We start from the raw sequence: 13,655 nt of genomic DNA, 5'->3' as shown, positions 1-13,655 counted from the left end.
GCTCCGTGCCCTAGTTCCAGCCTGGCCAAAGCAGCTCTCACAACAAGCAGTTTGGGTTCAGTCGTATGGCTGCTGGGCAGAAGAAGCCTTAGGCTGCCCTGCCCCCTCTGCACAACGTGGCAGTTCTTCTGGGTTCACTGCACCAAGAGGCAGAGGTATGGCAGCCTCGATTCCATCCTTCCCAGTTTCTTTGTTCCGTGAGACCAGGAACTGGCTCCCACCCCATGCTTCTATCCTGATGTCAGCCACCGGCTGGTTGAGCTGGTACCAGACGGCACAGGAGACAAAGCTGAGCCAGCCCAGTTCCCTTGGGGCCAGCGCTCTGGGGCAGATGAGGGCTATGCCATACCCATGCCCTGCTGTTCACGTACTAGGTCCCGGAGGCCACTTTGACCCTCTGCTTCTCTCCTTGCAGAGTCCACACCCACTGGGACGTGAACATCTCCTTCCGAGAGACGTCCTGCAGGTAGGGCTCGGGTCTGGGCCAGGCTTTTCCCCATACCCTGTGCATGGGCAGGATGGAGACCTGTTGCCCCATGTCCCCTGGGTCTGCTGCTAAATCTCTCTAGCTCCCTCCCTTCCTCCCCTCCTTACTCTGTGGTCTGTCTGTCGACTTGTGTCCGGGCCTTGACAGCAGCACAGGCATGGGTTCTGGGCAGCCCAATCCTGGAGCCAGAGTGCACTCCCCTTCCCAAATGGGACTGGTCATTTGAGTCGATCTGCCCAAAGATGAGGTCGTGACCTCTCCCTCTCACCCTCCCAAAGACCCACCAGGAGGTGAGAATGGTGGTGTGTACATGGGATCTTACAGGATGCATAGGTGTTTACTAGGGAAAGAGGAAGTCTGCAAAGGTATGGAAGAACAAGACAAGGGGATGTGTGGGATGGGGGTGGGGGTTTGGGGGGAACTGGCAGGTCTGACTCAATTGAATGCTAAAGAACTTTGGATGCTGAGGCTGTAGGACAGGGTCCTCCAGGCAGTGAGGAGCCACCAGAAGTTCTTGAGCAGAGGACTGACAGAGTGTTTTGATGGGGTCCTTCTTGGAGGCCCTGCCCAGGAGGTTGGAGGTTTGCTCCAGTACACGGCACTTCAGGCTGTAGAAGCATGGGGGAGGGCAGGGGGGCTGCAAACCCAAGACTTAGTAAGGAGAGACAATGAGGGGACCTGATGAGGAGGTTGGGGGACATTGAGAAGGCCCAAGTTCCAGGTTCCAGAGGGGCAGAGGATGGTCAGTCTGTGGATGCAGCCCAGGCTGCGGTTTCTGGTCAGCGGGGTCAAGTCTTACCCTGGGGCTTCCAGGGAGGACACAGGAAGGGGCCAGCCCAGCAGGTTAGGGGCTTGCGCTCCCCACCCCCAGCCTGGCCCTGTGCCATATGTGTTCTTAGTTACATCTCTGAAAATGTTTGGGTCCTGGAGCCGGATTACAACGAAAACACCTTCAAACTTATTTCCACCTCATTCTGAAGTTGCCCACTCAACTGTTCATTTTTATGAACCGTCATGAACATTGATGACATTTTATGAGGCTTTTACTTGGGAAGCCACAGGAAAAATTTGTCAGCGAAGCTTATAGGGAACCCAAGGGAGGCTCCTGCATTCCGAGAATGACTCCTCCTGCCTGCAGCCCCCTCCTCATCCACCCCAGCCTTGTAAAGTGAGAGAAGGTCCCAGGTGTCCAGACGCAGGGGGCCCCTGGTAAGGGGCCAAGTCCAAGTGCGTGTGGGGTCCTTCACTCTTGCACAAGCTCCCAGAGGTGGCTGGGATGACTTTCTGGATTTTACCAGAGGGGAGATTGCAGTTTGGGGGCAGGGGCAGAGCACGGTCAAGAGGACTTACAGCCCATCCGCCCTCTACCTGCTGGTACGGCCCCTCGGCCTCTGGCCAGGCACACAGCCCAGCTGCCTCACACTGCCCCCTCCCCGGCTGTCTTTGTCTCTTCCTGGCTCCTTTTGGCCCCGTCTGTCTGTCCTTGTCTCCTGTCTGTTCTCTAGGCTCTGTCCGTCCGTCTCTCTGCTATTCTCATCCTTTCGATCTCTGCATCCATCCACTCGATAGTGCCTGTCTGCTCGAACGTCCTCATCTCTCACTCTCCGTTTGTCTGTCTCTCTCCATCCATTGGCCTGCCTGCTTGAAACTCCCACCTCAGGGGCCATGCACCCCAGGCAGCAGGCAGAAGATATGGTCCCTGCCCTCCTGGGGCCCCTGAGTTGGCTAGGATATGGGCAAGGACTGGACAGTATGACAGTCGCTGAGGGAGCCTGGAGGAGCCCTGGGTGCCCCTCAGAGAGAATTGGGGTCCAAGGGTCAAGACCCTTCTCCCTCATCCTCGCAGCATACCCTCCTCCATGTAGCCCCTTCTGTCACTCAAGCTTTCCGCCTCACCTTCTGACACACAGCCCCACTCCATGGTGCCACAGAGAGCCTCCCAAGTCCCTCATGGGCTTTGTCCCTTGTGCACAGCAGGACGCAGCAGAGGGTGTTTCCATGGCCACAGGAACCTGTACTTGGGATGCCAAATGCAAGGCTTATGCATTTTCAGCCTGCTGTTTCTTTGTAGTTCTTTATATAAAACCTGGCATATTTTGTTCAGTGAGTGGCCAGATGACCAGAACATGTTTTCCAGGCTGTCTTGGGCCCTGTGGGATAAACCCCCAAGGCAGAGAGCAGGGGTGGGGTGGGCGGCAGTGTTCTGGTTCCCACTAGGCCTCACTTCCACCGTGCCACAGCACCTGTGCCCGAATAACTGACCTGTCAGTAAAAGAACTGATGGCCACAGTGGGGGGGGGGGGGGGGGGGGGAGGGGCGGGGGGTACAGTCCAAGGTCCCTGTGTGGGCGCTGGACTAAGGGTTCATGGGGAACAAACTGATGGGCTCCTTCCTCACCTATCCGGTCTGCGGGTAGTTGGTTCACTTGCTATAGGAGCCCTGGGGACACCAGAATTGGATCCCCTCGGGAGAACTCGGAGGCATCTCTAGACACCCCCTCACCCCCTCCCTAGTGCTGAGGACAGCAGTTCTCTCCTCAACACCTTCGCATTGATGAGGATGATAGAGGGATGAGAATTGCTGCCAATTAATCCCATAAAGTACTTACTCCCACCCCACCTGCACTCCTGTTTGCGTAGGGGGGGCCCTTCTCTCCTGGGAGAGGCGGTGGGGGTGGGGAGAGAACCCACATCTGGGTCTCCCAGAAGGCTCTAGAGCCCAGCCCTGGAGTCTTTGGGGGCTGAAACTGATCTGCTTAGGGGCCAGCCTGGATTAGCCTACTCCAGCCGCCCAGGCCAGGGGGGCTGGGGGCTACTTAATGAGGTTTAGGGTCAGTTCCCAGGTCACTCCGTGGAGGCCCTCTAGCAGGGGCCCAGCTGGGAGGCTGCTCTGGTACAGGTGGGCCAGGGAACAATGGTCCTGGGGAGGGTGGGGCGCCAAGGGCCCTCCCTGCTCCTCTCCCGTTCTGTCTCGACTTCCTGTTGCTCTAGGCTGTATCTGTGAGATGGCGGGTGACCCTTCCCTGTGCCAAGAACATCAACAGCAAATGGGGCCATTTACACACACAGTCGCGCTGAGATCTTCTCACTCCTTCTTTTCTCTGGGACTCTGTGGTGTAGGATTGAGCTGATTTAGCAGGAAGAGAAATGAGGAAACAAAAGAGTTAAATACATGCTTATTCCAGGCCCGTACATGCCTGGTGGCTGAGGCTCTTAGCTGGGAGCTTTGGGGAGAGCAGAGGGTCCTGAACACACGGGAGGACCAGGCTCCCAATTCATGTTGTATGTCTGTGTGTCTGTGTGTGTCTGTAGGTGCATGCTCTTTAGGCCCTTTGGGTGAGTGTACACGTGTCCCTGTGTGTGCACACACCTCATTGGCTGCAGGACTTTGGTCCGAATCTTGGTTTCCTTATTTGAAGAAATTGAGGGTCTGTGGGTGGTTACAAGTTTTAGTTGAAAGAGCGCGTGCAACTTCCTTAGTGAAGCACAGTAGTTAAGTGCTAGATAAGTGATATGTGCATGTATGACAGTGTGTGTCCTCTCTGGGCACCTTCTCATGAGCAGACCCCGCCCCCCCCCCCCCCCCCCCCCCCTTGCCTGGTGATTGCTCTGGTCACTCTGGGGAGAGCATGGCAAAACTGAGCTGGGCTCCTGAGCTCTGTACACGCCCTCCCTGGGGACCATGGTGGGGTCTGAGTGTAAGGTCCCGTGCCAGGTAGACACTCGGCAGGTCCTAGTGGTCTTGGGTGGGGCTGGATAGGTCACACCCACTAGATGTTTCCCCTGGGACCGGCCGTGGGGATGCCCACATGTGTGCTGTCACAGGCCACAGAGAGGTGTGTAGGAGGCCTTGCACTTTTGTGTTGTCCTCGGGCTCTATGCGTGCCCACACTCGAGCTCGGTCAGGCATTTGCTGTACCCAGCACTGGGCACACGGCCTCTTGGGGTCTCACCCTCACTGTCTTGCTTCACGACAGCCAGGACAGTGACCTGCCCACCCTCATATCCAGCGTCCATCGTAGCCGCCACCTCGTTATGCCCGAGCATCAGAGCCGCTGTGAATTCCAGAGAGGTGGTGTGGAGATCGGCCTGGGAGCTGCAGGTGAGGAGCTGGGGGGCGGGGGGGGGGAGAGAACAGGGCTGCCAGGGCCACTGCAGCTCAGCCTGGGGACAGCCTGCCCTGCCACCCTCCCAGTGTCTCTGCTCAGCAGCTCTGGATGCCGCCACCCCCAGCAGCCTTGGCTGGCAGCCAGGGAGGCCAGCGGAGGCGGGAGGTGGCAAGGCCGGCTGTCCCCTGGGGCTCCATGTGATGGTAATTGTGTTAATCCCGGCCAGCTGGGCAGACAGGAGGCACAGGCAGTGGCTCCACCGTGGCTGCTTCTGGGGTGGGCTTGGAGTGGCCAAGGCCACTGCCATCCCCCTCCCGTAGGAGCAGAAGCAGGAGGATAGTCACGGATGTGCAGGCCTCATAGAGGCTCAGAAATCCACACCGTGAATGGCTCACTTGAGGGCAGGGACACGCTCTACATGCATGAAAGTGCCCACCGACCCCATGGAGCACAGGCGCCTGGAGGAAGAGGGTCCGTCACCTAAGAGAGGGGGCATCTCTGCAGGGGTGAGGCAGGAGAGTGCTAGCTCAGAAGCTCCTGGGGTCATCTCAGAGGGACGGCTCCTGGGGGCAGCAGGAGCTCAGAAGGAGGGAGCAGCTGGGGGACACCGCGCCCCCCCACCCCAACAGAGGAGTAGGCCAGAGGGGACTTGGCCACAAGGCTTTGCTGCAGAGAATGGGGCATGGCTGAGCTTCGGCTAAAGGGGAGGTAAGAGGAGCTGGCAGGGGCCCCTCGCAGTCCTACGGACCCTGGGCAGGGAAGTTTCCGGCAGCGGCTACAGCTCTCAGAAAGGCTGGGGAGAAGACGGTCATCCCCCATTAGTGCCCCCAGGCGTGCCTGTGCCTGGGAAGGCCTTTGTGGGGTGGGTGTGAGGGGGCTGCTTCTGGAGCCTTGTTGGAGGCGGCTGAGCAGGCAGCTGATAAAATCTAATTGCCCCATCGATCGGGCGGAGCTGCGGGAGCCACACAGTGATTGAGATATTCTAAGCCAGCAGGCCCTCCCCATGCTGCCCGTACACATGGAGACCTCCCCACGGTACACAGCACGAGTGTGCATGCGTGCCCTGCTCCCAGCTGGGGCTGCATGCCTGGGGCCTTCGCGTGGCCCCGCACCCAGCTCACACCCCGTGTCTGGGTGTCACCGTGCCACACACCTGTGTCCTCACTCTCACTTTATGCTGAGACGGGCGTACAAGCGCGTCAGGGGTCACAGGTGCTCTGCATGGAGTGTCACATGTGTGCGCCGTGCCCAGGTTTTGTCAGAGTTTGCCCTCTCCTCGGGGCTGCAGTCCCCCATTGGCTTCCGCTTGTGCCTGTGGGCCCTTGGGTGGAGACATTTGCCTGCCGTCACCTCCTCTTGCTTCTCCGGGAGCCGCTTGTCAATCTTATTCCCACAACCCCAGCCCTGGTCCTTCCCTGGATCCTAGACAGGAAGGGCCGCGGAGGACTGTGAGGGGCTCAGCTGGGGTCCATGCTGGCATCTTACGACTGTGTGTGTGGGTCTATGAGTGAGTGTGGCCCTCATCAGGGACTGGTGGGCCCCCAGATCTCCATGGCGGGATCTTACTGTAGTCACAGGGCTGAGTCTCACTGTGGGCCCTTCTGCCTCCAGCAGCACCTCCCCCAGACAGAGGGGAGCCTTCATCCCCCAAGAGAAAGGGGAAGGGGAGGTTCCACTGTGGAAAATGGGAAACAGAACTCAGGGAAGTGAGGGTGCTGGGTTCTTTGCTAAACCCAGAAGGGGTGTAGGCAGGATGGGGTGTGGACCCAGCCCAAAGCCACTTCCAGGCCCAGCACAGCTGGATGTTGTGGCCCTCCTGCCCTGAGGCCCCAAGGCTGTTGGGGGCTGGCCCTCATGCTGGTTGTGCCCCCTACCTGTCCTGCCAGGTCACTGAGGTGGGGACCCTTCAACCGAGCAGTGAGGACCTCGTCTCCCAGGGCAGGGGTTGGGCTGCCGAGCCCAGGCCAGTGGCAGCGAGGTGGCTGAGATCAATAAGTTATTAGCACCATTCTGTCAGCTGTAAAGTGGAGATTGATCGGCCTCTCACTGCTGCCGCACTTCCCCGGCCTGATAAAAATGACAGATTAAGGGAATAAGAGAAAGGAATTAGGCTCTGGGAATTAGGCTTCTGGGAAGCCTGCCTTGCTGAGGTGTCATGGCAGGCCTGGTTCACAGAGGGGGTAGCCCCCTCACCCCACCCACCCAGGCGGCCTCTCAGGTCAGAGAGGGGGCCAGAGCACAGGATCTGGCCTGGAGGCCAGCACTGGGGTGGTCCCAGGAGAGCAGGGCATCTGCTGAGCTGTTCAGCAGAGACCCCCACCCCAGGCCCTGAGCTCAGGAAGGAGGGATTAGGGCCTGGGATGGAAAGGGGCTGCCTTGGGGGAGACAGATGAGTATGTTTTAGACGTAGGACCTGAGAGAGGCCTTCGGGAGAGAAGTGGGGCTGCCCCTCCCCCCACTACCATGGCCAGGCTGTGTAGAGCAGGTGAGACTGCTCAGGGGTGCCCTCAGGAGCTCAGAGCCCAGCTAGGCAGGTAGGCAGGTGTGTGGCCGGAAAGGCCAGGGTGCTGGCTCAGGCCTTCTGAGGGCAGTGAGGGGTGTGGCCTTGGTGGAGGTACCCAGCAGTTGGTGTGGCAGGTGTGCCTGACCTTGGAGGCTTCAAGGTGGCCTTGGGGGCCTGCTGCCTAGGGACTTCCCTGAGCAGGTAGAGGATAGGGGAGGTAAAGTGGCTTCCGGTCTAAACCAAAGCCTTCCATTCCCCTTTAGCAGAATGACCAGGAGGGACCATTACTTTGTACGGGAGACTAATCTGGCTGAGTAGGGGCAGCAGGGTGCCTGTGGGGTCCTGAGTTGCCACCTGAGCTGTTACCACAAACCTCCTGTCACGTACACACATACGCCAAAGCCCAGGATCAGAACTGTCCCTTGACCTGTCCAAAGCCTGGCAAGATGTCCTTTGGCTGGCAAGATGTCCTTTGGGAGCCTGGGCTGGGAAAGGCTTTGACCTGGCCAGGATCCAAGGGCACCTGAGCAATGATGGATTTGGTTCCCCAGCATCTCTACCACCTGGGCCTCCCCATGGCACGATCCCCTACCCCCGTGTGCTAGGCTCTGAGCTGAGGTTGGCAGGGACCGAGGCCTGGGCTGGGTCCCTCCCTGCCCCTGGCCTTCCCAGCCTCCATCCCCTCCAAGCCCTGAGACACAGGGCAGGGCTCACTCTACCCTCCCCCAGGTGACCTGTTGGGCAAGAGGCCAGGCCGCACCCCCCACGTCAGCGGTGAGTGCCCACTGGAGAAGAAGGCACGAAGCAAGCCACCCCAAGGTGGGAACTCAACTTCAAGGTGGAGGGACAGGTCCCAGAGGAGGGGGGGGGGGTAACTCAGACCCTGCCACGGCAAAATCAGCCCCACAGCAGGGTCTAAGAGGGGAGGTTCTGCTTCTCTCCCATGGTGGCATCTGAAGGAGAATCCCTTTACCTTATGCTCCTCCCAACACAGAGACTCTGTTGCTGCCAGAACTAGGGCCCAGCATGGCCCCTGAGGATCACTACCGCCGGCTTGTGTCTGCCCTGAGTGAGGCCGGCACCTTTGAGGACCCGCAGCGTCTCTACCACCTGGGCCTCCCCAGCCACGGTATGTGCCCCCTCCCCATGGCACGATCCCCCACCAAGTGTCTACCCACATGTGCTAGGCTCTAACTATCCCTGGAGGCCTCTGCTCAGTGTGAAAAGAGGCCCTGGGGTCTTTGGCTGCTAAGACCAAATCTGGGTCTGGATGTGGGTCTGTAGGCCCCTCGGTCCCTACAGGCCCCTTGTAGGTGGGCAGTGAGGAGTCACTCTCCTCCCCTTCTGCCCAGGCAGCCACTTGCCTGGGCAGATGTGGGGGATCCCCCACCTGCATACCCCACTGTCTCCCAGACTGTCTAGCAGAGCCATGCCTCACTTGTGACACGCAAACACTGTCATTTCACAGACACAGAAAACAGAGTCTGAGGTGAACCCCGGTGAGAGTGGGAGGTGGGGACTGAACCAGGCCCACCTGCTTCTCTCCAGTACATGCAGCTTCTCTTTGTCCCCGGGTCTATATGCTGTAGTCCTCCCTACTCCAGCTGTCAGGGCCATGTGTGCGATTGTGCTAGCCACCTCACCTGGGGGTCAGCCTGGGTCTCTAGGTGGGAGGGGCCAAGAGGAGGGGAGTAGTCAGGCTAGGACATCCAGAAGGCAGGATGGGCGGCAGTTGGGATGTGGCTACCAGGACCTCACTGGTGCTCAGGAGAAGCTCCAGCTGGAGGCAGGGACCCTGCCCCACCCGGTTCCCCACCCTGTGCTCTGTCCATCTGTCCTTCCTGCCTCTCATGGACACACCTCACCCACCCACCATCTGGCACCCTGACCGGCTGCACCTTGGCCTGGCAGACCCCAGCCCACGGTGCTGCCGCTAGCTTGGCTTTTCTGGCTGGAGGTGGGTGAGGGGTGCTGGGAAAGGGGGCAGGATTTCTTCTCCTTACACAAGGCACTGTCCCCCAGGGCAGTCAGGCACCGAGAGCCTGAATAATTCACCAAATGTTAATAATTTAAAAATCTTCCTTTTTAATTGCTTTCCCTGCCCTGCCTGGGGCCCCGCTCGGCTGGCCTGCGCGGGGGAGGGGGCGCCGGCCACCGGGGAGCAGCACCGGGAGCCGGGCTGTCAATCATGGCCCTGCGCCGCCGCCCCCGCCGCGGAGCCGACTGTAAATAACCGAGGCCGTCGGGCCGGCGCGGGGGCGAGGGGCCCCGCTGGGATCGATGCAGGCGGCCGCGCCGGCTGGGCTCTGCGGGCTGGCACCCGGCCCGGGCAGGGCCCACCTCCGCTTTTCGGGTAATTAATTTATAAACAGGCGGCGGCGGCCACGGCTGGGGCTGCGCAGGGCGGGCGGGCGGGCGGGGGGGGGGGGGGGGGGGGAGGTGCGGGGAGGGTGACGGTGGGAGTGGGGGAAGACTCAGAGCAGGATGGAGGGACCCGGATGGGGAGCAGAGGGCTAGACTCCTCGAGTGTGCACGGAGTGTTACCGGGAAGGAAGTCACCTGGGCATCGTCTGTCCAGGGCTGGAGACCCATCCCCACGCCTCCAGGAGCAGGCCTGCCTGAGGATCCCTCACTCTTGGGTCTTTGCACAACACCATCCCTCAAGGCCCCCTGCAGACTTGATCTCCATAACCTCTGAACTCCTGTCAATATCAACATTCAGAGGCCACAGAAGCCCCTGAAAGGGAGGCCTTCCCCTCCCTCCCACTGCATCTTGGTTACTGGCATCCCCACATCCCTTTCAATGCTAACCTGCCCCTCTCTCAATACAGGTGGGTGCCTCCCAACCCCCACTCCCAGCGCCATACAAAGCTAGCGGCACTGTTAAGGGTTTGGTCTCCCCTGCCCTGTGGCCTTCTGTTCATCTTTCCGTCCCCATGACCAAACGGCAAGGTCGCTCTGAGGACATGCTCTCATCAGCACCTGGTCTCCTTGGTGTCCTTGGCCAGTGTCCTATGTTCACCAGCCCTGGGGGAGTCTGGCCTCTAGACCACCACTGACCATCCTCACCCCCCCCCAACCCCCCCAGATCTCCTGAGGGTCCGGCAAGAGGTGGCAGCAGCATCTGTGAGGAGCCCCAGTGGCCTGGAAGTCCACTTACCCTCATCCACGGCAGGTCAGCGCCGAAAGCAGGGCCTGGCTCAGCACCGAGAGGGCACCGTGCCAGCTGGCACCCCATCCTTCTCAGAGAGGTACTGGGTGCCCACATCAGAAAAGGCCCCATATTCTCTTTGCTGGCTTCTCAGATACACCTAGCACCTGGTTTCTGCAGGTCACGTCCACAGCCTGCATCTGCCCTCAATCGTGCACACACTCTCCTCCCCCGCCACAGTCACACGCAGCCATGTTGGTACAGAAAGTGTGCCAGGCAGTGTGCTGGCCCTAGGTTCATGGTCTGACCCCCGAGTTGGTCAGAGGCCTAGAACACTCCTGGAATAGAATGGGGGGGGGGGGGGGTGACCCCTCCTCTGGGCAGGGTGCTAAGGGTGATGGCACTTTCTGTTGAGCAACTGTGGGACTGGGCTGAATCCAGGTGCTCCAGAAACAGCTGAGGGCTTTGCTCCCCCAACAGGTAGGTGTGGGGGCTAGAGGCAGATTGGGGGAGTCCGTGGAGAGGAGGGTGTGGAGGGGGCAGAAGGCAGAAGATGGGAGCAGTGCGAGGCCTGGAAACCGTGAAGTCAGCTGGGGAAGGGAGCCCTCCCCCCCCCCCCCCGTCCGCCCGCCCCCCCGCCCTCCGTCTACCTGCCGAGGCCAAGGGGTGAGCGAGCTAGGGGGCGGGAAGGGCTGTGGCGGCTCTCGGTGGTCTCCAGCCGGGCCCCAGGGCACAACCCCCAACAACGCCGAGCCCCCAGCCCTCCGCACCGCCCCCCCAACGGAGCGCTATTTGCAGCTGCCTCCACCGCCTCCAGGATTGCAGCTAATTGCGCCCCCGCCCCCCTAGCCGCCCAGGGTCCGTGGGGAGCGGGGAGGCGGGGGCCCGGCGCGCCCCGCGCGGTAATTACCGCTGCAGTCGCCGCCGCCCGCCGGGTCAGCGCCTCCGCGCCGCCGCCGAGATTAATTGGCGCCGCCAGCCGGGGGCGGGGGCGGCGCGCGACCCGGAGCCGTAACGAGCGGTGCATCGACCGCCCGCGGGGCCGGCAATTAGTAGAGGCGGCGGCGGCGGCGGCGGCGGCAAGGGGGGTGGGGCGCAGGGCAGTTACGGGAATAGGGGGGGGCGCGGGGCCGGGGCCTGCGGCGCGCACTCTTACCGCCCCGTCGTCCACAGGGAACTGTCGCAGCCGCCCCCCTTGCTGTCGCCCCAGAATGCCCCTCACATCGCCCTGGGCCCCCACCTTCGGCCTCCCTTTCTGGGGGTGCCCTCGGCCCTGTGCCAGACCCCAGGTGAGGAGTAGGCGGGTGCGCGACCCTGTCCTAAGGGGCTCGTGAGCGCGCACGCCGGGAGGCCTTTGGTGTGGGTGCACCCGGGTTTGCCTATGACCGACCCGGTTTCCACGAGGGCTTCCGTAGTACCAACCCTCGCCCCTGCCGAAGCCAAGGACGGACCAGGTGGGCTTGGGCGGCCCTAGACCACTCGGCCACCTGGCCTCGTGGTCTGTCCCCTTCCCACCAGGTTACGGCTTCCTGCCCCCTGCCCAGGCGGAGATGCTCGCCCGGCAGCAGGAGCTCCTGCGGAAGCAGAACCTGGCCCGGTAGGTGCCGTGGCGACCGGTGAGGAGGAGGTGGCCCTGCCGAGCCACATGACCCACACTACTGTCTGCTTTTCCTGGTCCAGACTGGAGATGTCGGCAGAGCTGCTGCGTCAGAAGGAGCTGGAGAGCTCGCACCGGCCGCAGCTGCTGGCGCCCGAAGCCACCCTGCGCCCCGCCGACGGCGCCGAGGAGTTGCAGCGGCGCGGGGCCATGCTGGTGCTGAGACACAGCTCCGCGCCGCTGCTGGCCCTGCCCCCTCAGGGACCCCCGGGCCCCGGCCCACCCACCCCTCCCCGGGAGCCTGTCCGCCGAGCCCCTCGGAAGGGGGGACCCAGCCCTGCCTCAGCCCACTCCAGTGAGTCCAAGGAGACCACGGGGGCTGGGCTCTGGGCACAAGATGGCTCTGAGGATGAGCCCCCAAAGGATTCAGAAGGAGAGGACCCTGAGATGGTGGCCGCCGGGGGCCAGGGCCCCACCCTGGGCCAAGCCCCAACTGGAGGGGCCAGCCCTGAGGGGAAGGGGCTTCTCTCAGGGTCCATGCTGCCCCCTCCACTGCCCCTGGGCTTACCCTACGCTGTCAGCCCCTACTTCCACACAGGTGGGCATCCCCTCTCCATGCTTTAGATCCCTCCATGGGGTGGAAAGAATCCTAGCTCCCCTTCTGCGCCCCCTCCCCCCACCACACCCTGGGTCTTAGGGAGGGTGCCCATGGGAAGAAAAATCCTTTTTAGTGTTCAGTCCAACATCTCTGAACATTTTGGGCAAAGGTCAGCAGACAGGGGTGGGAGCCTAGGAAAGAGCTGGCCATAGTCCTAGTAATACCACCCCCCCCCCCAACCCAGGCACCATGGGGGGACTCTTCATGGATGGGGAGGAGGCCACAGCCCCTGAGGACCTCAGCAAGTGGACAGTGGACGATGTCTGCAGCTTTGTGGGGGGCCTTTCTGGCTGTGGAGAATATGCACCGGTGAGGGGGGTGGGGGGACACCTTCCTGAGATGGTTCTGAGCGCCTCTCCCCGCCCCTCCCCATCTCCCCTCCTCAACAGTGTGTGGGGAGGAGGGGGATGCTGTTGCATGCTTCCCCCTGCCCTGTGCCGCGTCAGTGCCTCTGCCCCCAACACTGGCACGTACACGCTCAACACACAGACCTTCCTTCCATTTGCAAGCTTTTCTGGCACACTGTGCCAGCAGCTTCCCTTGGCCCTGCTCTCGCTGGAAAGCCTTGGGGCAACCCCAGACACTCAGTATTTGGTGGACTGGAGGGACTCAGCAGGGCAGGCGGGCACTGGTCCCAGCACTCAGGCCCGGACCTCTGCCCGCCCCCAGGTCTTCAGAGAACAGGGGATCGACGGGGAGACCTTGCCCCTGCTGACAGAGGAGCACCTCCTGACCACCATGGGGCTGAAGCTCGGGCCTGCTCTCAAGATCCGGGCCCAGGTGAGTGCCAGCTGGGGGCAGCAGTCTCCACACAATGGTGGGTCAGCACCGAGGCTCTTTGTGGCTGCAGGCCAGCAACCCAGAAGGCCCCCCCACCCAGGCCCATCTCTCCGCAGGTGGCCAAGCGCCTGGGGCGAGTCTTCTACATGGCCAGCTTCCCTGTGGCTTTGCCACTGCAGCCACCAACACTACGGGCCCCAGAGCGGGAGCTCACCTCTGGAGAGCAGGCCCTGTCCCCAGCATTGGCCCCTTCCCCCTATGGTGGGGGGCACCCCCCTGCTGGGAGAGCCTCACCCAAGCAAGAGAATGGAACTGTGGCTCTACTCCCAGGGCCTGCAGACCCCTCCCAGCCTCTGTGCTAACCTGGTGGG

At 61.7% G+C, this 13,655-nt stretch overlaps 1 protein-coding gene across 3 annotated transcripts in view; it reads left to right on the top strand.

Annotated features, from left to right (window-relative positions):
- The window catches only part of SAMD11 (sterile alpha motif domain containing 11), a 20,959-nt gene extending 7,304 nt beyond the window's left edge, over positions 1–13,655 (top strand). Inside the window, exons 4-14 of one of the 3 annotated variants that reach the window (XM_047870511.1) lie at positions 416–466; positions 4,464–4,588; positions 7,828–7,917; positions 8,093–8,227; positions 10,187–10,349; positions 11,423–11,538; positions 11,768–11,846; positions 11,930–12,444; positions 12,689–12,813; positions 13,174–13,284; positions 13,401–13,655. In XM_047870511.1, coding sequence (XP_047726467.1) covers positions 416–466; positions 4,464–4,588; positions 7,828–7,917; positions 8,093–8,227; positions 10,187–10,349; positions 11,423–11,538; positions 11,768–11,846; positions 11,930–12,444; positions 12,689–12,813; positions 13,174–13,284; positions 13,401–13,646 — 1,756 coding nt within the window. In that variant the 3' untranslated portion in view covers positions 13,647–13,655. The remainder of the gene's footprint in view (positions 1–415; positions 467–4,463; positions 4,589–7,827; positions 7,918–8,092; positions 8,228–10,186; positions 10,350–11,422; positions 11,539–11,767; positions 11,847–11,929; positions 12,445–12,688; positions 12,814–13,173; positions 13,285–13,400) is intronic. The other 2 variants (XM_047870513.1, XM_047870512.1) reach the window with 2 other exon arrangements.

Source organism: Prionailurus viverrinus, chromosome C1 (assembly GCF_022837055.1).
Source record: "Prionailurus viverrinus isolate Anna chromosome C1, UM_Priviv_1.0, whole genome shotgun sequence".
Classification (NCBI taxonomy): Eukaryota; Metazoa; Chordata; class Mammalia; order Carnivora; family Felidae; genus Prionailurus; species Prionailurus viverrinus.
Note: the sequence above shows the minus strand (reverse complement) of the source record. Positions and strands in the feature narration are given on the sequence as shown.